We start from the raw sequence: 23,374 nt of genomic DNA on the forward strand, positions 1-23,374 counted from the left end.
GACAATGCATTGAAAGCGAAAATGAAATGGCAGGAAGCAGTTGCCGACATAACTTGTAAAGTGGCAGTGGCAGTACGCTACGACGCTGCTACAGAAGCTGCTGCCCCCACCTGCCTCTTTCTTTATTATTATTATGATTTTCCTTACTCTCGGAGAATGTTTCTTTCTCTTCGGTTTTTGTCTCTCATTTTTTCCATTTTTATATATTTTCTATTAACGAACTTTACTTAGTTGGTGACAATATTTTAATTTATAAAATTTTAAATTTTATATTCAATATTTATGATAAATTAAATAAAAAAATTGCATATAAATTCATAAAATAAATAAATTACTTATTTAGAAGCGGAATCATATTTTCAACCTGTTTGAAGAAAAGAAAAAGAAGAAAGAAAATCAAATACATAATTATCGCCGTTAAATACAGCTTCGCTAATTTATCGTTAGCGGAGAAAATGAAGAAACGCAAACGAGATGGAGGAGATGCTAAAGTACGCCGGGGAGGATATTATTACACACTGACCAAACTAAAGACCAGACCACCAGTGCACCTCCACCGATTAACTTTCTTTACCTTCGCTTTTGTCTGTTTCTTTCTTTTTCTCGTTATCATTCTCTACTGTTCAACCCTGACTTTCTTTCTTTTCTTTATCTTTTTCTCCTGTTCTCTCTGTTTCTGTGTGTCCGAGCGAGAGGGATAGAGAGAGAGGAGCCGAGCGATGTTCATGGTTTGAGCGAGGAAGAATGATGGAGTGGGAAAATAACCAGGAAAATCAACAACAGCATCAAGAAAATCAGAATCAGAGAGAAAATAGAAATGGGAATAATATGAGTAATGTGAATGGGAATAATGGGAATGGAGGAATGCTGTACGTCAAGGTCATGACAGATGAGCAACTTGAAACTCTTAGAAAGCAAATTGCTGTTTATGCCACCATTTGTGAGCAGCTTGTGGAGATGCACAAGACCCTCTCTGCCCAGCAAGATCTTGCAGGTCTTAACCTCTTTCTCTATCTCTATTGTAGACGGTAGTCAAATTTTAGTGCAAATGGAAATGACAAATCTCTTGTGAGCCTCTGTATATTTCTGTGGATACCTTTGGGGAATTAAGGTTTGATCAGCTTCCTTTGGTTCAATTCTTTAATGCAAGGGTTTCTGCTGTACTATTTTGTCCCTTTCCACTTAAGGGATACTGTATATTTTAGGGATTCATTTCATCTTTACTTCTGAAATTGTACATGTCTGTCTATATATTTGGAAACTCTTCAGCTACCTCTCTGATTTGCTTCAGTGAATCAACCTAGCATTTTGAATTGTGTGCTCTCTCTCCCTCTCCCTCTCCTGTTGTACAACTGGGTTCAGGTAGACCTTCAGACATGGCTGAGATTCCTCATTCATAGCGTTTGGGTAGCTTGTGTGCCTCCATATTTACTGGGAATTTTTTTTATCAACTTACCTAGAAATGACCTGTAGATGCTGCGCAATTCAGATTTGGAATTTTTATTTTGTTTGATTAGAGTTTATACTTCTGAATGCAGTTGAGCTGCAGTCTCTGAAAGTACACTGTAATTGTGTTGTGTCAGAGACAATTAGATTATATTTTATGTTAATACAATTTGCTTTCAATTTTTGGTCTTCCTTTGTGGCAAAGTGTAGTTTTTTGAACTTTTTGTGCTGGCTTTTTCCCTTTAAAGGTGAATGGAACAGATAAACGGTGAATATCAGCCTTATTCTGTATTCAACATTCCATTCATGCTGGAACACAATTGTCAAATCTTTCCATGCGGAAGGAACCAATTTGTTTATGAAATCTAAACTCCATGTCACCAAAATGGCATATGCTAGAAATTTGTTTACATCGCAAGTGCTGATTCAGAAAGTTGGAACCCCAAATCATATCACCCCATGATCCTTGACTTGTTTGATTTAGTGGAGGAGACGAGTGATTATGTTTCTATAACATGTGTTGAAATTTCTTGACTGAACAGAGGTCTTGCCTATACTAATGCAGGAGGCAGGCTGGGAAATCTGTACTGTGATCCTTTAATGGCTTCTGGTGGACATAAAATTACTGCAAGACAACGGTGGACGCCAACACCCGTGCAGCTTCAAATTTTGGAACGAATATTTGACCAGGGGAATGGAACTCCAAGCAAGCAAAAGATAAAAGAGATAACCTCTGAACTCAGCCAGCATGGACAGATTTCTGAAACAAATGTGTACAATTGGTTCCAAAACAGGCGTGCACGATCAAAAAGAAAACAATTGGTTGCCTCATCTAACAATGCTGAATCAGAAGTGGAAACAGAAGTTGACTCACTGAATGAGAAGAAGACAAAACCAGAAATATTTCACTCCCAACAAAACCCCCCAAGGGCTGACGATCTGTGCTTCCAGAGCCCTGAGATAAGCTCTGAACTGCATTTCTTGGGTGTGTTACCAAATCATAGTACGTACTTTTAACTTATTCATTTTCTTTTAGACCAACAAATACAATGTTTTAATGTTATGGCGCAGTATAGGATAGACATAGTCACAAGTCATAATTAATTATTAAGCAAAAACAATCAGTAAATCCATAAGAAAAGTTGGCAGGTTCAAATGTTTTAATGTTATGGCGCAGTATAGGATAGACATAGTCACAAGTCATAATTAATGATTAAACAAAAACAATCAGTAAATCCATAAGAAAAGTTGGCAGGTTCAAAAAACTTTAGTGCCGTGTGAAAGAATAATATACTGCCTTTTGATTAAATCCATGTTATATATATATATATATATATATATGTTTATGTATATGTATATGTATGTATATTAACAAGAAAAGGTATCTCTATATCATATGAATATCAAAATTTCCTTACTATTGATGACTTGAGCAACTTAGTCTATCTGAAGGAAGATTTTTTGCAATCTTTTTCTGCTTTCATAAAACAAACTTTCTGCTGAGACTATGAATAGCGTATGCTTCTCTGTTGTCTCTACCTTGGTTCTCTTATTATTTTAGTTCCTTCACCATATCCGAACTTGTATAATCCATGCACTTCTTTGTGAAAGTTCAACGATTTATTGATGGATTGATCTTCTATTTTTGAGCAATACTACTAGATAAATAGTTTATTGTATTATTAATAGAAAAATATGAGGACATTTCAAATGTTCATTTTTATATTTTGAAAGGACTTAACAATAGTGACATGTCATGGTGTCTATTAGATTTAGTCAGTAGATGTGGATGAAACTTCCCATTCTTTTAAATTGACTTGGTCTTGGTGTGAATATGAACTTCAAATTCAGTGAATTTGTTTGTTACAAAATTAATTGATGCAGGAGATGATCATCTGACTGGAAAGCTGGCAGTGCCGGGGGGCTACAATCTTTATGATCAGGCAGAGGACTATGGCATGGCAGGATAACAGCCATTTTGTCTGTTTTGTGCTAATTTGTTTGACGAATTTGTCTTACTAGGAAGTCATGGCTCTCTGAGATGGGTTGTTCTCTGAACAATGAGAACAAGGAACAATTTTAAACTGTGTGTTAGATTATACCACCTGGTAAATTGTAGCCGAGTCAGTTATAGTTTTGATGATGGTTATAAGTTGGAGAATGGACAGACCAGTGCATATAAATCTTATTTGGTTTGTGTGTGAATAGATTTATGTTGAGAAGCTTCTTAAACTTTGTGAATGGTATGCTTAAATTGCGTAATACAATTGGCCAAGTAAAATGGAGAAATTTTAAGTTTGGTTGTACTGCTAAATGACAAGATATCTTACCTGAAATCGAAAAGTAAAATCCTCAAATATTCTGTCATTTCCTTGGAGCAACATGTGAGACTACGAACCTAACGATATCTCAGCAACCTCTGCCTTGTCCTAAGCTTATTTCATCTAGGCTCCAGCAGCTCATTGTTTTTTTTCCCTAAAATAAAAAATCTTAAAAAAAGGCCCGCCTTGGAAAGAAGTGAAATTTCCGAAGGCGGTGAATTATAGAGGTCATATAGGCCATATGTGGTGTCAAAATGAATTTGGGGGGGTATTGTAAGAGTTGGTTGGCTATAATATAGGACCCCAACACAACCACCAAATATTATGGACTGAGATCACTTACGGTCCATATTGGCAAAAATGGCCCAAGCAATATTAGCTTCTTTCTGTTTCAGATTCAAAGGTGGAAAAACAAATAGTAAGTTTGAAGTGGAAAAATAGGAAATTGAAGTTTGGTCAAGACAGTGACCTGTTATGTTTTACAAATATCAGTGTTTTGATTTTCAATTATTGATAGGCAAGGTATTGAAAAAATGAAGAAACATCATACCAATATCTATCCAATACAATCTCAAGAAAATTTTTTGAGTACTTCTACCTTTTTTTTTTTTAAATTTAAGATGATATATCCTCCTTGCCGTCATATGGAATGCTGATTATTTATACAATACCCGGCCCAGTTGATGTGCATTTTAAAATGCTAATGAAGTGTGGGTGAGCGAGAACTTGGAGTTCATTGACCACAATTCGCACGAGATTATGTAGAATCCTTTTATATATATTAATTTTTTTACATTATACAATAAATTATTATTATTTTTTAAATGGAAAATGGGGATTGGAAGACTTTGAGTTCATTGACCACAATTCGAACTGGACTAGGACTAAACCTGTAAATACACAATAAATTGTTATTTATACTCGTTATTATACTTTTAATTTATTTTCATATATAATTTCTATATATAATATAATATAATATTAGAATAATATATCAATCTTTATCAATGAATTAAATTTAATTATTCATTATTATAATTTATTACTATAATTGTATTTTACTTGGATTATTCATTCTAAATAAAATTGAAATGTTACCATCACTTAAACAAGTTGATTAAAATAGTAAATTACTATATATTTTTTATCAGTTCTATTATTTCCTCATATATATTTATGTATAACATTGTTATCACATTATATACTCGTAATTTAAAAAATTAAAAAATTTTAAATTTATGTGGATTCTAAAATTAATTTTAATTAAGGATATTAAATTTAACTTACCGCTAAAACTAATGTTAACTAAGAATTTCAAATTTACATAAACTCAAATTAATTTAATAATAAAAATTTTATTATATATAATGTAAAAACTTAAGAGTAATTTAAGTAATTCTATTATTCCATTTCCCTCTTCACATACACACACACGCATATATATAGAGAGAGTATAGATTATAAGATTCGAACGGTGGTACGTACCTCGGCCAGTAATTGTGATGTCACAATGTATCTATATTCTTGTTTTGACCAAAATAAATTAAAGATAAAACCCAAGAAACAGACTTGGACATATCACATGTAAATGCTTATTATACAGAATTAATGAACAAATACGACTTCGCAGACATATTCACTATGATCATTCTAGTCGACAAAGAATTACTTTACAGTGGACGCATCTAGAAACCAAAACGATTTTAGAAAGCAGCTATCGGTATCTAATCAACAGTAACACTAACCTCTAGCTGTCCTCAAACGCTCTGCAGCACGTCTGAAACTGAGCTCCTGCCGACACAGACCATGCCACAACTTATTTGAGCCATCATCTGATGCTCCCAGTTTAGATATCTGTTTATGAAGTTCCTCCAAGTTGACAAGGGGGGCAGTGGTTGGTCGCCCATGAGCACACTTCAAAAACAAAAAAGGAAAAAAGAAAAATTCAAGCGGAATTTAACATGAACTCTCTCCCCCTACCATTCGACACTAATAAATGTGCACACAGAGCCACAAAATAATTTCACTCTCAAACTTCTGTTAAATATGCATTTAAACATATTACTTGAAAACAAAGTGAAGTCTGCTTTAGCTCTTCAACAATGAGCGCACACTCTGATGGTAACAAAGAATCTCCAAACATGATTGCACCTGAAAAATGAAATGACACAGGAACTTTCATTAAATCAAGAAAATTTCTTCAAAGGAAAGTTTTGGTGTCCTGAACGAGAATATAACAATTCAAAATGGAGGAAATAACAGAGAAAAAATTTCCAGTGAGATGAGGCATTCACCTCTGCATGCTTTAAAATTTAGGATACGACGGACAGCTGGAGGCATTGTAGAAGAGCCATCTGTATCAGCAAGCTACAAATTGCAATATAGATATGAGTCACAGAAAGACATTTGTTTAAACAGGGAGAGAAGAGAAGAGGAGTGGGATAGGTAGGAAATCACAGGGGTGAAGGGTTCTTAATGGCAGAGTCAACATTACCTGCTGAAGAAATTCTAATAGGTCACTGTCAGATAAATTGACCCCTAAAATGCAGGGCACCTGCATGCCATTCATATAAAATAATCATAGCAGCACTAAACAGGCTAGGATGCAACAGAAGTTGAATGAGTAGAAGAAAATGCCCATCAAACTTCAACAAATTTATGAATTAGAAATTTGTTTTTAAACACGTTTCTGGAGGCAAATAATTAAATAGATAGAAGTGAAACAGAGCAAAGTCTGTGCTTCACCGCAAGAAGAGTGACCCCATTTGGCTCCTGGTGAAGAATATTTAAATTCCTGTAGGAGAACCCAAAATCAGTCAACAAATAATGCTGAATCTGTATGATGATAGATGAACTCCAGAAAGAAAAATCTAGTCAGAATGCCAATTTTTACAACCTAAAAGTACATTGAGACAAGCATGCCCTCGACCTCAGCAACTTGCACTCATCTCAGTTCATGTCCAACCAATGAATAAGTTTCAATTTAATTTGCATATAAAATTGGCGGACTTATTTCTTTTATATATTAGCATGAAAGTTTTTGCTAGAGAGACTTTGAATTTACATCTTAAAGCTACTAGAACCTTGAGCTTCAGTATTGAAGATCCAACCCCAATCTCTTATTTGTTCAGCATAACTATGAAGCAGCTGATACCCCATCTCTGGAAGGATCTGTTGTTATAAAGTTCATAGTTATCTCAAACTCACATAGGACTCCCATTAACTCCAGAAAACAGCAGAAGCCCACATAGCATAGAAAAAAAGGGGGGGAACATACCAGCTCTTTTTCAGCATCCAAATAGGTAACTGTCTTAGCCTCTCTAGATATTACCTAGGCATTAAGGTGCATAAGTTGTCTTCTGTAAAACAAATGCAGATGGTAAACTAGTTTTAATTACCTTTTGACGAAGTTCCTCCAGTCTAATCCTCTCATCTGCAGCATGCTGTAAAATAGTGCCATTTAATGAATATTGCCAGATACTCAAAACTTCTCTTTGTGATTATGTGAAATGTGTCCATGTATGTATTGTGCAAATCTGCATGTACATATGGACATCAAACTTGTGTGCTTCTACAGGTGGATTTACAGGCATTAAAAATTTAGCATCCATTGCTCCGTGTTGAAAAAAGATATGCATTGAGAATTTGTCATCTTGATTATGAATGGTAGTTCCATATAAGATATCTATATCAAATGCATATGAATTTTTATTTCAAGTTCTAACTAAATATTCTAAACAAGCAAGAGGCTTGTTACTGAGTCTGAGATATGAAAAAATTGCCCGCCAAAATAAAATAATGAGGTGCCCCTATGTAAGGCTTTCCAAATTGCAAGGAGGCCGTTTCTACAATGTGAACTAGTAACCTCATGGTCATGATGCGGGAACCTTACAATTGCATGAAATTTAATCCTCTCTGACACCCAAATACATTAAGAATAACAGAGAAGAGAAATAAGACGTAGTCAATGGGCTAAACCTACAACCACAACTCACTTGGTCTATAACAGCAAGCATCCCTCCAGCCACAATTGGGATGAATTTCTTGTCCACCTGCTGAAGAACTTTGGCATCCTCAAGGCAATTCCTATGCAAAGATTCTGGCACTAATGAATTGCCAGCAAGATGCAAAAATCCTGAAGAGATGTCAAGGATATCATGCTGATTGTCAATATTGTGCAACACATTGTTGTTCTGCATAGAAGAGAGCAAAAGAAATAAAATCATTGATCAGAATTTAATTTCTATAATAAATTTATTAAAAGAAAAACCTTCAAAAGTTGTGAAGATACTCAACTGCAATTTGGTGACAGCCATTCCGCCATTTAGACGCATAGTCAGCTGAGTACTGAATTTCCTCTGGCATGAGGAGTGAAAGAAAAGTTAGTTGATGTAGTCATGTATAACCAGGGGAACAAATTAGTTCATGTAGAAAACTGTAACTACTTATTAACTCACACACAAATGCAATCACCTATACAAATGAAAATATTTTTATATATGCATGTAGCTTTTACATATGGAGACAGATAAACAAGCATGCACAGAATTACACACCCACAAGTAAATATGTGATAACAATTAGGTTTGCATGTTTGTGCTGCAATGATGATGTTGAATATAAGAACTTATATGCGATTTTTGGCAAAAAGACAAGCTAAACTAAGACTGTAAACATTTGATATGACAAAAGACACTGTCCGATGTGTGTTTGACATTGACAAAAGAAAAGTCTGCATGCTGTTTGAAAGATACAAACAGCCTGATCTATAAAACATTTCATGTACACATCAGTAAACAATAGCCAAATGCATAGACTCCTTCCTCAAGAACTGAATGTATTCTCACTCCATCCTAAGCCCCTAAGCAGTTGCATAACCTGTTCCTTATGCAGATGGAGTTACCTTCAACTGGAGAAGCATGAGACTGGAGATATTGTGAGTGTCTGAGATTTGCACCTTGTTTAATATCTTTCATGTCAAGCATAGTGCCTTGCCCACTGCTCACATTGGGCCTGAAAGAAAGTCCCAAAAAGAGGTTTAGTTGTATTTTGCAGCATCAAACTAGCATGGGTAAGGGGAATACAAAATTGGTATACCAAGAGCAGAACATTAAATCCTCTGCATAATTTGGGTGAAAATGTGGACGCTTCAGGTCATCATTTTCTACAAAGATTACAGGCAAATCAGTTAATCCGTTTCTGTCCCACATAAAGTTCAACATAACTAAGAGTACCTGGAGAAGTAAGGTCATCATGGAACAACTGCACATTTCCCTCCTTCATCATAGAATGATGCCTTAGGGAAATAAACCTTGTCTTCTGTCTGTAAAATGGGGGCGCTGATCGACTTCTTCTGTATGGTTGTTTAGGAAAATTAAATTGTTTCCAATCTTTACGTCCAAGTTGATTTTCTCGACTTTCGTACTTGTTATCACTTTTGCAACTTCTAAAAGGCAAATCTAAACGTAACCAGTTAATCTCACTAGTTGTTCTATCAGAATGTTCTGCAGATGATGATTCCTCAGTTACGTTGTGACCTTGGAGAAATTTGCTGAAATCTCTGGTGGTATCAGCATAGTCCTTCAAATCTAACATACTTGTACAGCTTGAGATGAAGTCTTCCTTGCTATAGCTCTTTGATTCCATTTTGTAACTATGGTTTCCCTCCCTTGCTTGACTATCTCCATCATGCCAATTATTTGCGAATTTACCCAATCCTTCTCTCCATTCATAAGCATTCTCATCTAGGAATGGTTCAACAGCCCTAGCTGCAGAAGAAATAAGGTATCTGAAGTTAGAGAACATCATTCAGAAATCAGAAGTTAACGACTGGAAGCATGAGCGGAAGCTATCAATAAGTAAAAATGAATCAGAGACCTTTCTCTTCAGCAAAAAGCTTTCCATGCAATGAAAATGAATTTGCAGAGGCTTTTGACCGACTATCAAAATCTACAGGCATGTCAATTCCTATGCAATGTGAAGAGAACTTCTGAGAGCATGATGCCTCATGCTGCAGCAAAGTCCCAGGATATGTATCTAATATGTCATTACTAGCATCAACATTGATGTCAACATTTTCATCAGTGCAAACCCTTCTTTTCTTGGTCCTGAAGCCATCAATTGGAAATTCAAGATCTTCTTTACTTGAAAACAAAGAACTATGAAGCATCAGGTTTGTTTGCAAGGAGCAACTCTGCAAGAAAGGTTTTTCATTGCTCTTGCTAACCTCTAAGTCATTTCCAAATTTGTGATAATCCAAAGAAAATTCACTCCTATAAGATTCATTCATTTCAGCAGATGTGATTTTTGGGGACTCATCACACTCTACGCCCAAGATATTGCCCTCTTCATGATTGTTGAATCTTTCGTTAGCAGTAAATCTATTCTCCATGAAAAAATCATCTGGCAAACAATTATTGCCATTAGATGTCAAGAGATGATTGTCACTCTTTTGGGCCACTGTGTATATATGCTTAGAAAGCGAGTCATTCCATGATTGCAAAGAGCAGGCACTATGACAATGGCACAAATCACTTTCCCATTCTTTGAATTCTGAAATGTTCATGCAAAACTTTTTACATGGAATTTTGGCACTTTCTCCACTATAAATAGAGACAACCTCTTTGTTTTGCATCAAGTAATGGGAAGGAGAATGGGGGTGAGAGGGCTTATCTTTTTGAATCTCACACTTTTTTATTGGAAATCTAGGATTCCCTGAAAAATCTGCATCAAAAAAATCTAATAATAAAATTTCATAGAAGAAAATATATCATTCTTTCGTAATTGAGGAAGCATGATATAGACTACATCAGTAAAATAATATTTTTGTGCAAAAATGAAAGCTTATTTAATAGGAACAGAATGAGGTGGAAAGATTGCTAAGATAACAACCTTCCTTCCAGATTTCATCTTTCCTGCATATATCAGTTACATGAGCCAAGGATTCCCCTGCAAACATTTGAGACGTCAAGAATTTTCAGAACCCAACCTATCAACTCAATATTCAAATAAAGCAACACATAGACTAAAGAGAATACCGTAGTTCACATTTTCCCTCCAAAGTTGTTGAATGGATTTCCCAATAAAATTAAGTACAGGAGTCCAATCCTGGCAAAAAGGGGGTGATGAGGAAGCATAACATTGGAAATGAGTGATTAATAGATTTCCTGGATAAGAATCGCATTGCAATGACAAAAAAGGATTGAATATTATAGTGATTTTAAGGTAACAAGTCAAACATTGAATTTACTTGTAGATGAACTTTAAGCTGCATTTACATACAGGGTTGTTGAACTCACTTCTCCTTTTTTACATAGAATTGGTAAGGTGGCCATAAACTTGGATCATAAAATTGACTCATAAAATTATAAGATTTTACATGCTATACAAAATCATGTTATAAAAATATGTTTATAACATTTTAAAAAATTACAGATCACAACCCAGATAAATACATGGAATTACCTTGAATTCAACATATGTCTTCGAAGGCTCAAAGGCTAAATCATAGAGAGCCAAAGGGCAACCTAGATTTAGAATATAGGCTGGACATGCTTGGGACTTATATCTCTTTCCTTTTTGAGGCATGCTATTAGCTTTCCAAGGATCCAGACATTCAAACCTAGAGGCTAAGTGATTTACCAGTTTGTGTATTGGACCTTTGCAGACAAACCTTGAGTTGATATCTGCAATTGTCAAGGTCCAAACAGAATAAAAATAACATTAATGATCTCTGACCACAGACAACATGACCCAGAAATTGGGACATTGTTCATGCAAATAGACAGAAGGATACAAACATATTGGAAAGCCTGCAAAAAAAAAAAAAAGAACATCCTCTAGTAAGAAACCAGAAGACTGAAAAAATGCCTGAAGGACAGCAATTCAGCACCGACATAGATATGAGTTACACCTTGACAGTTAAACTATCACAAGGACCAGATATATAGCCAGAAAGCTTTAATACACTCTCACTAAAGTTCAATTCAAGAAGAAAGCTGGAATCGTTGATGCCAAAGTGACTCATCAGTAGTGACAATGCAGAAGAAGGACGTGTGCATAGAAGCTCATCCTCACTACAGTTGAAGAATGATGGACATCAACAAACTAATAATAACCATAGAAACTTCAACATGCTAATGTAATCAGTACGCACCTTTCAATATCAACAACTTTGAAGGAAACTGTTGAATGCACAAGTGAAATCCGAAGAACACATTTTTTAACTGAGTCCAAAACCTTCTTGGTGCTTCCATTCAGCAAAGCAAATGCAATAACATAAAATCAGCATGGAGCAGAGAATCTAAAAGTGAACCATCACTTCAAACTGCAGCAGAATTGACAATGGGCCAAAAAGAAACCTTGACTGCAAATATTTTCTCCGAACAGGTTGGTTGTAAAATAAATCACGTACAACAACTGCAGAAATACATGAAGACATTGAACATGAAAAAGAGAGATTCTAACAGATAAAAAGCTTAAAAGAAACCTATGCCATGGATCGTAATATATGAGTGCTAAAAAAATAATGGGCAAAGTAAATGCATTACCAGTTGTGCCAACATCTTTCCGATCATCATTGACTCCAAGATATAAACCTTTTGATCCCTGAAATGTGTAAAGCAAATCACTTTAATATGTATACCAACAACAATATTAACTCACAATAAGAAAAGGAAAGATAAAGTGATGAAATTGAAAAAGTGCAAAACCGAACAGACCTTCAGAACTTTACGATATCCATTTGGCCTCCCACGAGCTTTTGATACAATTTCTAACAAAGAGACATCAGAAATAGAAGCCAATGCTTCTCCCCGGAAGCCAAAACTCCAATTAGCAGCATGCATATCAGCCAGATGATGAAGCTTTGATGTCACTGTTCACACATTAGACACACCCTAGCATTACCACATGTCTAGCTAAATTAAGATTAATACAAAATGCACCTGGGGTATGCATCTACGTTTCTTCCACTGATGTTTACCTTCGAAACTGGTAAATACATTGACTTTGCACACAAACCTACCATCAAAAGGCATCGTTCTCCATCTATATAAAAAATCTGGGAAAATTCCTGTCTCTAGATTTTCATGTCCTTATGGTTGGATGGAGCCTATGATAAATCTCCTAAAAAATATAAATTTCTTGCAAATTTTGTGAGTCTTGAGTCTAAGCACATCCTACTAATCAATTTGCAAGGATGACTTGCGATTCATATTGGCCAATGCAAGCATTAAGTGTTAAAAGCTATGTCGTTTTATTGATTGTAGTTGTTATTTTATATTGTTTATCTAAACTGTGTCGTTTTGTTTAGATTGAGTTGTTTGTATGCACATGCTGTGCATGTGACTCAGTTTGGTATAAACAGGAAGCGATGCTTCCAGAACTGGACATAACGTCATTTTTCTGATTTTAAATAAAAGTTCTCATTTTCTTCCTCTCTCTCTTCTGTTTCCGCACATGGTATCAGAGCGCGGTTCCTAACTCACGCCGGCGCGTCGCCGGTTGCATAGGAGAGATCCTTGGTTCTTTCGATAGATCTGGTCATGGCGAGCAATAGCAAGGAACAGAAAGGGACTGGAGCTCCAGAAAAATTGCAGATCGCGAATGCGGGGATGGGAGACCCACTGAGCCTTCAAACATCCGACCATCCAGGTATGAGTCTCGTTTCCGCACCTCTTGTAGGAACTAATTTCAGATCTTGGAGTAGGGCCATTAGAATAGCCTTAGGAGCCAAGATGAAATTAGGTTTTGTCGAAGGCACTACTTCGGCACCTAGCAAAGACAGTGAAGGTTATGAACAATGGAAAAGATGTGACTTCATGGTCACATCTTGGATTCTCAACTCCATATCTAAGGAGTTAGTCGATGGTTTCATATACACCGCCTCTGCCAGAGATCTCTGGCAAGAGATCTGTGAGAGATTTGGAGAGTGCAATGGTCCTATGATCTATGAGCTACACAGGAAAATGTCTCTCATCTCCCAAGAAAACCAGTCTGTATCTGTCTACTTCACTAAGCTGAAGAGGCTGTGGGATGAGCTTGGGTCAGTCGAACCTCTTCCAACCTGCACCTGTGGAGCCTCTAGGGACATAGCTGAAATAACAAACAGGAATAGGCTCATGCAATTCCTAATGGGCTTGAATGAGGCCTTTGGGTCTGTGAGAGATCAGGTATTGGGGATGGACCCTTTACCTACAGTAAACAAGGCATACTCCATGGTTGTAAAGTTTGAGTCTCAAAGGGAGATTCTGGGGGCAATGAATGACAACTCAGAATCTCTTGCCTTATTAAATAAGGCTCAAGCTCAGAATCTGTCCAAACCAAGGAGGTCTGAGGTCAAGAAGGGCCACTGCACCTTCTGCAACATGGATGGTCACACTCGAGAAGGGTGTTTTAAGCTGATTGGGTACCCTGATTGGTTCAAGGGTAAGAACAAGGCAGGAACCCAATCTTTCAAAGGAAATAGAAGCACCAGAATTATGGCTGCTTTTGAGGGCAACAAGTCAGAAGAGGATAATCCTCTGGAATACCTGGACACATCAGGTAAAATACATGAATTGACATCCATGCTGAGCTCTTTAAAACAAGAAGTCTCCCAGCTTGTAAAAGGGAAAGGAACTCTTGCCCCAAGCACATCTCATGGATCTGAGGCACATTTCATGGACTTTGCAGGTAAGTCTACTGTCTATAACACTTGCAATGCACATATGCAAAATGTATCTAATTGGATCCTAGACACTGGAGCCACAAATCACATGTGTTCAGACAGCAATCTGTTCACCACCTTACATCCACTACACAAGCACATCTGTGTGTGCTTTCCAGATGGGAAAACAACTCAAGTTACTCAATCTGGAAAGCTAAATCTCTTTGGAAAATTGATTTTAGATGATGTTCTTTACATTCCACACTTTCAATATAACTTGATTTCTGTTGGTCAATTAATGAATAGCCATGGCTACTGTATAGTAATGTGGAAGGATTATTGCCTTATACAGGACCCACTGAATAAGAAGGTGGTGGCCATAGGCAAGAAACAAAGAGGCCTCTTCAGGCTGAACCAAATGAGCTTTTCTCATTCTGATGTAAGGAATTGTTTGTTTGAAATCATGAACTCTAATGCTGATCTTCACAGCTTTGTAAATAGCACTTTCTCCCAAATGGATTTGAATAAAGAACATTCCATGCAACTTGAGCAGACACATAAGCATGTAGTGACCATGAATGACATGCATGATAGACTAGGGCATGCATCAGTAGGTAAGCTCAAACATGTTAAAGGCATGAACATCAGTAATGAGGCTATGAGATGCTGTCCTGTTTGCCCCTTAGCTAAACAAGCCAGATTACCTTTTCCCAGAAGCCACACCTTAGCCTCAAAACCTTTTGAATTGGTCCATATTGACATATAGGGGCCATATAAGACTAGCTCTATCACTGGAGCTAAGTTCTTCCTCACCATTGTTGATGACTATAGTAGGGCTGTATGGACCTTCATGATGCACTTAAAAAGTCAGGCCTTTAGCTTGACTAGAAACTTTATACACATGGTAGAAAATCAGTTTAATACTACCATTAAAGTCATTAGAAGTGACAATGGAGGGGAGTTTCTAAGCCATAATTATAGTTCTCTGCTTATGAGCAAGGGAATTAAGCACCAAAGATCCTGCCCCTACACTCCACAACAGAATGGAGTTGTAGAGAGGAAACACAGACACATACTTGACACTGCTAGAGCTTTGAAAATACAATCACAAGCCCCCATTCATTTTTGGTCAGAATGCATTTTAACTGCCACCTACCTCATTAACAGAATGCCTATGGAGCATTTTGGTTGGTCCACGCCTTATGAGAGGCTCTATGGGACCCCACCTGACTATTCTCACTTGAGAAAGTTTGGTTGCTTGTGTTTTGCTACTTCTGTGGGAATTCAGAAGGATAAATTTCAAGAAAGAGCCATTAAGGCTGTGATGATAGGGTATGCCAGCACACACAAAGCCTATAAGCTTTATAACATCAATGATAAAACCTTCTTTATTAGTAGGGATGTTATCTTTCATGAAAATATTTTTCCCTTCCAAGATAGCAATCGGATTGAAAATCATGTGCTTCCTATTCCTGTGATTGAGAATGATTGTCCTGTTGTTGAAACCTGTCCATCTGGTCACACCAGTGATGACCTACAGAAACATCCTTCAGTTAGAAGGACACAAAGGCATAGACAAGCCCCTATCTGGATGCAAGACTATGTTGATTCCCAGCAAATATCCTTTATGACCTTCCATCCTCTACATCAATCTTACATTTGCAATGTCAACAAGGCTTCTGAACCTTGTACTTACACTCAAGCATCTAAGGATGCACATTGGGTTGAAGCCATGAAGCAAGAGCTTCAGGCCCTGGAAAATAACAGCACTTGGGTGCTCACTAATTTACCTAAGGGTAAGAAAGCAATAGGCTGTAAATGGGTCTATAAAGTGAAATTTAAGTCAAATGGGGATATAGAGAGATATAAGGCCCGGCTGGTGGCCAAGGGCTACAACCAGATTGAGGGGTTGGATTATAAGGATAGATTTTCCCCTGTGGCCAAACTTACAACTGTAAGAGTTTTGATTGCTCTTGCTACCTCCAAACAGTGGCCTATTTTTCAATTGGATATAAATAATGCTTTTTTACATGGTAATCTTGATGAAGAGGTGTACATGACACCTCCCCAAGGCTATCACAAAGCTCAGCCAGGGCAAGTTTGCTTGCTTAAACGGTCCTTATATGGGCTTAAACAAGCCTCCAGACAGTGGAACATTGAATTTACCACTTTTCTGAAGGGTTTAGGCTTTGTGCAGTCCCCCCATGATCATTGTCTCTTTACACAGCACACTGATGTTTTAACTTTGATATTGCTTATATATGTTGATGATGTTATTTTGACTGGAAACTCCATTGATGCCATTACTGAATGCAAACTTGCTTTAGATTCAAAATTTACTATCAAAGATTTGGGACCCCTGAAATATTTTTTGGGACTGGAGGTTGCTAGATCCTCTCAAGCAACTTTACTCAGTCAAACTAAGTATATTTCGGACATATTGAAAGATGCAGGCATGTTTCATTGTAAACCTGCCTCTTGTCCTTTACCTCAAGGATTGCATTTATCTCCTGATTCAGGAGAGGTTTTTGATAAACCTGATTTATATAGGAGACTGATTGGGAGGCTCCTTTATGTTAATCTCACAAGGCCTGATATATGTTATGCTGTGCAACACTTGAGTCAATTTATGAGCATGCCCCGAAAGCCTCATTGGGAGGCTGCTTTACATGTGCTTCGCTATCTTAAGGGCTCTTTACATCAGGGGCTTTATTTTCCTGTAAGTACTGATTTATCTCTAAATGCCTACTGTAACTCTGATTGGGCAGCTTGCACTTATTCCAGAAAGTCACTATCTGGATATTGCATATACTTGGGCCCTTGCCTTGTCTCTTGGAAAACAAAGAAACAGCCTACTGTTTCTAAGTCCTCAGCTGAGGCTGAGTATCGTGCAATGACTAACACTGTGTGTGAACTCCTCTGGATTAGCTATATTTTGCAGGATTTGCAGGTCCACATCCAATTGCCCATTCCACTGCACTGTGATAACAAAGCTGCCATCCACATTGCTGCCAATCCGGTTTTCCATGAGCGCACGAAGCATATCGAGATAGATTGCCACCTGGTGAGAGATCAACTTCAACGGGAATTTATATTACCTCACCATGTCACTACTGAAGAACAGCTGGCTGACTTATTCACCAAGGCCCTACCAGCCTCCCGCCATAGCACATTAACCAGTAAGTTGAATCTTCTGCCTCTCCCAGCTTCAACTTGAGGAGGGGGTGTTAAAAGCTATGTCGTTTTATTGATTGTAGTTGTTATTTTATATTGTTTATCTAAACTGTGTCGTTTTGTTTAGATTGAGTTGTTTGTATGCACATGCTGTGCGTGTGACTCAGTTTGGTATAAACAGGAAGCGATGCTTCCAGAACTGGACATAACGTCATTTTTTCTGATTTTAAATAAAAGTTCTCATTTTCTTCCTCTCTCTCTTCTGTTTCCGCACATTAAGCATCTAGTCCCATAAGTACATTATATATATTTATGAAATTAGGTGCTTAAATGGCAAAACGGAGGCGAACTCCAATGTAGATAAATAAGTTTTGAAGATTAAACTATACGCATCAACCAGCAAAGAAAAGCTGAGAAACCAAATGCAACGAACGATAACGCATGTACCATGTCTTTCTCCCAACAAAACCAATCCATCCCGAGAGATGCCACATCCTGCAAGCACATAAATCTAGCATTAATTACTAGCCATATTAGATCCACGCAACATGGCTTTTACCTCGAAACTAATACCAGTACCGACCATCATCCACTACTTTTACATAGCAGGTGCCAACACCCACATAGACCGACACCTGAAACAACAAATGTTCGTCATTCTCATAAAACAAACAATTGCTCACAATCAGACCATATTTTTCAGGATCACCAAAAGAAGAACCGATATATTGAAAATAAAGAGGAAAATTCGTGCCCTATAATAAGAATTTGTTTATTACCTTAGTAGCACCAGCATCCAAACTGTTAAAAACCAGCTCTTCGACCACCCGCGACAAGTCGAACAATATAATTCCAGAACGCATCAAATTACGAACAGCCTCTGGCAATGGCTTAATACTCCCCATAAGTAGCAATTATTTAAACGCTTGCCGCAAATTTACCCGCCAAATGCTTAATCAATTGGATTGTTGAACAAAATTGCTCTAGCTAGTTCCTCTAACCCCAAAAAATTCAGACGAAAAATGGAACTGCTTTGCCGTTACTTGAGAAAGCGAATTTCGTTAGGGTTTTTACTAGAATGTCGACTATTTCCATACTAGGTATCAGAAGCTCCATTTTGCTTTCTGTTCCTTTAAAACCTGATGAAGGACCCAAAGAGGCGGGATCTACGCGAGTCTTGAATATATAGGCGCTCTGAGGTCTTCTAACTTGCGCCGGGAGTGACGAGGAGTTTATGGGGATGGGGTCACACCGTAATTCGTTAATTTGAGGATTTGGACGACTGACACGTGTAAGCTTGAAAATTTTTTGTTCTAGAGGATGATAATTCTTTATTTTCGTCGGCTAGATTTTTTTTTGGACGATTATTATTTAATGAACTCAACCTATAAATATAAATTTTGTTTATGTTTTATTATGACTCTGTATTAAATTAAGCTAGATTAGATCTGAGTAAATATTTTCCTTTCTTTAATTACATTTCCAACACTAAGTTATGTTTATATAATATAATTTAAAATTTCAGTTTTAAATTTAAATTATCTAATTATTAAAAAATTAAAATTATCACAATCACTTACTAAAAATATGATTAAACAATATTTATTAATTAAAACCACAATGCAATTATCTAATTATGTGGTTTTGTTTTTTGATTAAACTTTCAGGTCAACATATCATTTTTTAAATATTAGTTTTAATTAAAATCTCACAGTATAAGAATATATCCTTTTGAATTTAAATCACACGAAGGCTTACTTTGTTTTTTTTTTTCTTCTAAAAAAAAATGAAAACGTTTATTTTTAATCCCATCCGTCTCTAATTTTAATTGTAATTAAAAATATGGAGTTATAAACTTTCATTTATTAAGTTTTAATTAAAATTTTCAAGTCATAATTTTATGGTTTGGAACTTTCATAACCATATTTTTATGATAAAAAAAATTAAAACTATATTATTATTACTATCATTGTTATTATTATTATTATTCACAAAAAAAGCTTTGTGTCAAACGTTAATTAAAACGACTAAAAATATTTTTATGATTTATTAGGAATATTTAAGTTTAAAAAGTGAAAATGCGTCAATGAATTTAAGATAATTTTAATTTAAATAAATTTTGTAAAAATATATTATTTAATTTTTATAGTATATTTTTTAATTTTAAAAAATATATTAAAATATTTTTTTACATTTTTAAAAATTTAATAATAATTTTTTTTATTAATTTTAATTATTAAATATTATAAAAATAATTATTAAATATTATAAAAAAATTAAAATGTTCATGAAAAAGACTTAATAGTAAAGTTTTTAAAAATTTAAAAAATTAAATTTTTTAAAATTATAAAAAATAAATGCACTCACAAATTATAACTTTAGTCTAATAATAAATATATTTGAGTAAATTTGAAAGATTTCAGTTTTAATTTTTTAATTTTTAATTTTTATTTCAAACAAGAAAAAAAGAAATAAACATAAAGGATGAAGTAATTATTAAATTTTTTAAAATATTAAAAATATTTTAATATATTTTTAAATTAATAAATTTTTTTTATATTATAAAAATTAAATAATAAATTTTATTATGTGAAACAATAAAAACATTTCTACTTATAATTACTTTTATTTTTTATTTCATAAAATTATGTCTCAAATTTTAGTTCACTTTTTTGAGATTTCATTATTTTTATTAATTTATATCTCTATTTATAATTACTAAGAAAATACAATTTATTAATTTAAAAATAACTTAATAAGAAAAATATTTAGTTTTAATGAACATATGAATTTAAAAGTTATAATTTATTATTTAAATATATATTTTACATTTTTCTTAAATTAAAGTGAGTGTATTCTTAAGGGATATGTATAATGTATTTTATTTCACATTAGATATTATTCTTTTTCTTTTATTAAAACCAAATATTATATTGGCATATTATGTCTCATGAAAAAAAAAAATATATATATATATATATATATATATATATATATATACTTGATATATTTCAAGACAAATGATTATATAAATTTATTTATAAATTAGATGCAGGTAATAATTATCTTATCAAAGGCTTGTTTGCAAGCGGTATATAAGGGTGGTAAATGGTAATAACGTAATTTAAAAGCAAAAGTAATTATTCTTGTTTTTTTTTTTTTTTTAAATGGGGTTTAAGGGGATTTGCGTCTTGAAGTTGTAGGAACCAGAACCAATCGAAAATTGTATATATATATATGTATAAGAACAGCTTCTGATTTTCCTCTCCACCTGGATTTTCTTCCCCTACCTCTCCCTCTCTTCCTTCCTTCTGCAACATCAACAATAAAACAAAGAAAAAACCCTAATTTCTAGTCGCCGTTTATCTCCTCCACCTGAAAATGAAGTGATCAGGTACTTAGAATTCAATTCAAATTCCAACTTTGTTCATCTCTCTGTTTCTTATCTATGCTTGCGCTTTTCTAAATCCACGTAAATGACTTGTACTTTTATTGAATTTGTATAATTCAATTGAATCGAGCTTCTTCCGCTGTTGGTTGTTGATTTTTTTTTTTTTTTCTGTTCTGATTGTTTCCGATCGTGATTCTCATTCAAATCGAGGAATTGTGTTACCAGACTTGATTTCAGAGGTGTATCAGTTTTATTTTTTGGCATGTTCTCCATTTTTAATTTCGTTGTTTTTGCCTTTTGCTTGTTTGGTCAATTGAATTTCAATGATACACACTGTTTTCTTCCCGAGAAAGACCAGAATTAAGAAAGCTTGCCGGTCTTTGTATTTTGTTGATAGTTCTGTTTTATCTGCCCAACTAGAATATTCGTTCTGTTAGATAATTGTTTGTATCAGATTTAGTTAAATGAATCCGAAGACCAGAAATCCATAGGTAGTTTACAGTATCATCTTTTTAATTGGTCAACAATGATGCATCTCGCTGAATTATGATCTGATTTCAAAAAATGATTCAGCTGATTTTGTTTGTGAAACAGTTGGTTTTGAATTTTGAGTAATTTTACTTTTTTTTCTCTGATTTAGGGTTTGTTGATACTGAAATTTCTAATATTCTTGTTGTTGTTTTAGCACAAATGTAGTCGGAGAGATGGCATCATTCTGATACAATAAAGTCTTCCACTCTAAATACGTGATTTACAAGAGGAGTAATGGAAGCTAATATATACGACCTCAATCACTTGGATGCCGAAGTCCTTTTGCCTCCTCGGAAGCGCCTTCTTGCCGGATTCAAGAAACAGAATTCTGATGGTGATGCTGCTTTGGCCCCTCCTACAGTTGCTTCATCCTCATCCTCAGCATCGCCTTCCTCTCCTCCGCCTACACCATCTCCATCTCCTCCGTGCCCATCTCCTCCTTCACCAACTCCTTCTTCGCCATCTTCAAGTGAATTTCAATCCCGCCTCAATAATCTTTTGACTTCTCATTTTAATAACAACCATAATCTTTCACCTGAGGAGATCGTAGAGGCCTCAAAATCAGCAGCTGATGCTGCTGTTAAGGCTGCAGAAGCTGCAAGAGCTGCAGCTCAGGAGAAGGCCATTATTGCAGCAAAAGCTGTGACGGCTGCTAAAAGTGCATTAGCCTTAGTTGCATCTTATCCTGAAGAGGCAGCTAACAAGGAGAGGTACTTGCAGAGGAATAAGCTCAAGAAGCATGTCCAGGTTCAACTTTTGTACAAAAAGCACCAACCTATTGAGAATCATAGGGATGATGAAGAGTTAGCCCGTAAGCTGCATAGGGTTATGAACAGCTCCCCTAGAATTTCGAAGAACCCTTCCAATTCTGTTCTGAAGGGTCATAAAAATAAGAAGCCTAAAAGCTCACCTGCTTCTGAGAGAACTAGGATTTCAAATGGAAGTGTAGCATTTGGAGGAAAGCTACCTTCTATCTGCAATGGACGTGCTGTAGCAGGTGAAATGGATTCTGAAGGTTCCGTTGGCGAGGTATGCACAAGTACAGCAGATGAGAAGACATCCAAATATGAAAAAGCTACTCAACTAGAGATCGATAATGGGGAAGCAGAATCAAGTCACTCAAAGGAGAAGATGCAGGGAGATGCAAGTTCGCCCGGTAAAAAGAGGGGAAGACAGAAACTAAAAAAGTTGCCATTAAGCATCTGTAGTTCAAGGGATCGAGCAAAACCCAAGGATGGTATTTTTCCGAGAAACTCCCCACTTACTGGCGATAACATGGGCAATCCTACTACTCGGAATAAGCCTTTGTTTTCCGTGGAGCCTTCAGGTGATAATCCGATGTCAATTGATGTTGCACCAATGCGGAAATGCCAGGAGTTCAAAGCACAAGCATGTATTAAACAGAATAAAGTGATTCAATCATAATTGTGAAAACCTTCTGGGTAACAGGTCGTGACTGTGATAGAAGTTGATAGCTGAGGTAGGATTCGGATGCTCTTTTTTTAATTTAATTTTATTTTTTAATAGAAACGGCTTCATTTGATTTATCTTCTCGTTCATCGTTGGTTTTGTAATGAACTTGAACGGATTGAAAAGAAAATGTATATTTTAAAAGTTCAGTTGCTGGCTGGCAATTAGATTTATTTTTTTATTTTGTTGGTAGAAGAAAGCTGGCAATTGGTTTCAAGTCTTGAAAAAAATGAAATTACTCGATACAGTCCAAACTTTGCTTTAGATGACATCAAAGCTTCAGGCGTTCCTAAACAATATTTCTATTCCACTGTTGTATATGTATGTATGTATGTATGCCAAGCTGATTCTCTATTTGAAGTGGAAAGTATACGAAAATTGTTGTAGACATGA

The 23,374-nt window shown here is 35.5% G+C and overlaps 3 protein-coding genes across 20 annotated transcripts; 2 read left to right on the plus strand and 1 right to left on the minus strand.

Moving 5' to 3' along the window:
• Window positions 1-538: 538 nt before the first annotated feature.
• LOC110609985 (WUSCHEL-related homeobox 13) lies at window positions 539-3,653 on the plus strand. Of its 2 annotated transcripts, none has more exons than XM_021749837.2 (3): window positions 539-994; window positions 2,012-2,431; window positions 3,331-3,653. In XM_021749837.2, the coding sequence occupies exons 1-3, from the start codon at window positions 745-747 to the stop codon at window positions 3,414-3,416; spliced, it is 756 nt and encodes a 251-aa protein (XP_021605529.1). In that variant the 5' UTR covers window positions 539-744; the 3' UTR covers window positions 3,417-3,653. The 2 variants fall into 2 exon arrangements, with proteins under 2 accessions (XP_021605529.1, XP_021605528.1); XM_021749836.2 differs by having other exon boundaries at window positions 543-994; window positions 2,012-2,449.
• Window positions 3,654-5,266: 1,613 nt separating this feature from the next.
• LOC110609120 (DNA mismatch repair protein MLH3) lies at window positions 5,267-18,812 on the minus strand. Of its 16 annotated transcripts, none has more exons than XM_021748470.2 (26): window positions 18,369-18,811; window positions 18,173-18,224; window positions 18,037-18,084; window positions 12,488-12,642; window positions 12,317-12,374; window positions 12,128-12,185; window positions 11,923-12,015; window positions 11,680-11,842; window positions 11,563-11,578; window positions 11,232-11,452; window positions 10,805-10,874; window positions 10,659-10,715; window positions 9,645-10,490; window positions 9,002-9,535; window positions 8,865-8,931; window positions 8,725-8,780; window positions 8,064-8,125; window positions 7,763-7,960; window positions 7,166-7,210; window positions 7,045-7,098; window positions 6,832-6,938; window positions 6,513-6,561; window positions 6,262-6,321; window positions 6,062-6,134; window positions 5,833-5,918; window positions 5,267-5,681 (listed from the first exon to the last, which is right to left on the minus strand). In XM_021748470.2, the coding sequence occupies exons 1-26, from the start codon at window positions 18,492-18,494 to the stop codon at window positions 5,508-5,510; spliced, it is 3,528 nt and encodes a 1,175-aa protein (XP_021604162.1). In that variant the 5' UTR covers window positions 18,495-18,811; the 3' UTR covers window positions 5,267-5,507. The 16 variants fall into 16 exon arrangements, 9 of the variants coding, with proteins under 9 accessions (XP_021604162.1, XP_021604161.1, XP_043810058.1 ...); XM_021748469.2 differs by having other exon boundaries at window positions 8,671-8,780; XM_043954123.1 differs by having other exon boundaries at window positions 8,671-8,780; window positions 18,163-18,224; window positions 18,369-18,467.
• Window positions 18,813-20,783: 1,971 nt separating this feature from the next.
• Window positions 20,784-23,154, plus strand: LOC110609727. Of its 2 annotated transcripts, none has more exons than XM_021749507.2 (2): window positions 20,784-20,983; window positions 21,677-23,154. In XM_021749507.2, the coding sequence occupies exon 2, from the start codon at window positions 21,746-21,748 to the stop codon at window positions 22,934-22,936; it is 1,191 nt and encodes a 396-aa protein (XP_021605199.1). In that variant the 5' UTR covers window positions 20,784-20,983; window positions 21,677-21,745; the 3' UTR covers window positions 22,937-23,154. The 2 variants fall into 2 exon arrangements, with proteins under 2 accessions (XP_021605199.1, XP_021605198.1); XM_021749506.2 differs by having other exon boundaries at window positions 20,787-20,983; window positions 21,666-23,154.
• The last annotated feature ends 220 nt before the right edge of the window (window positions 23,155-23,374 follow it).

Source organism: Manihot esculenta, chromosome 2 (genome assembly GCF_001659605.2).
Source record: "Manihot esculenta cultivar AM560-2 chromosome 2, M.esculenta_v8, whole genome shotgun sequence".
In the NCBI taxonomy this organism is placed as follows: domain Eukaryota; kingdom Viridiplantae; phylum Streptophyta; class Magnoliopsida; order Malpighiales; family Euphorbiaceae; genus Manihot; species Manihot esculenta.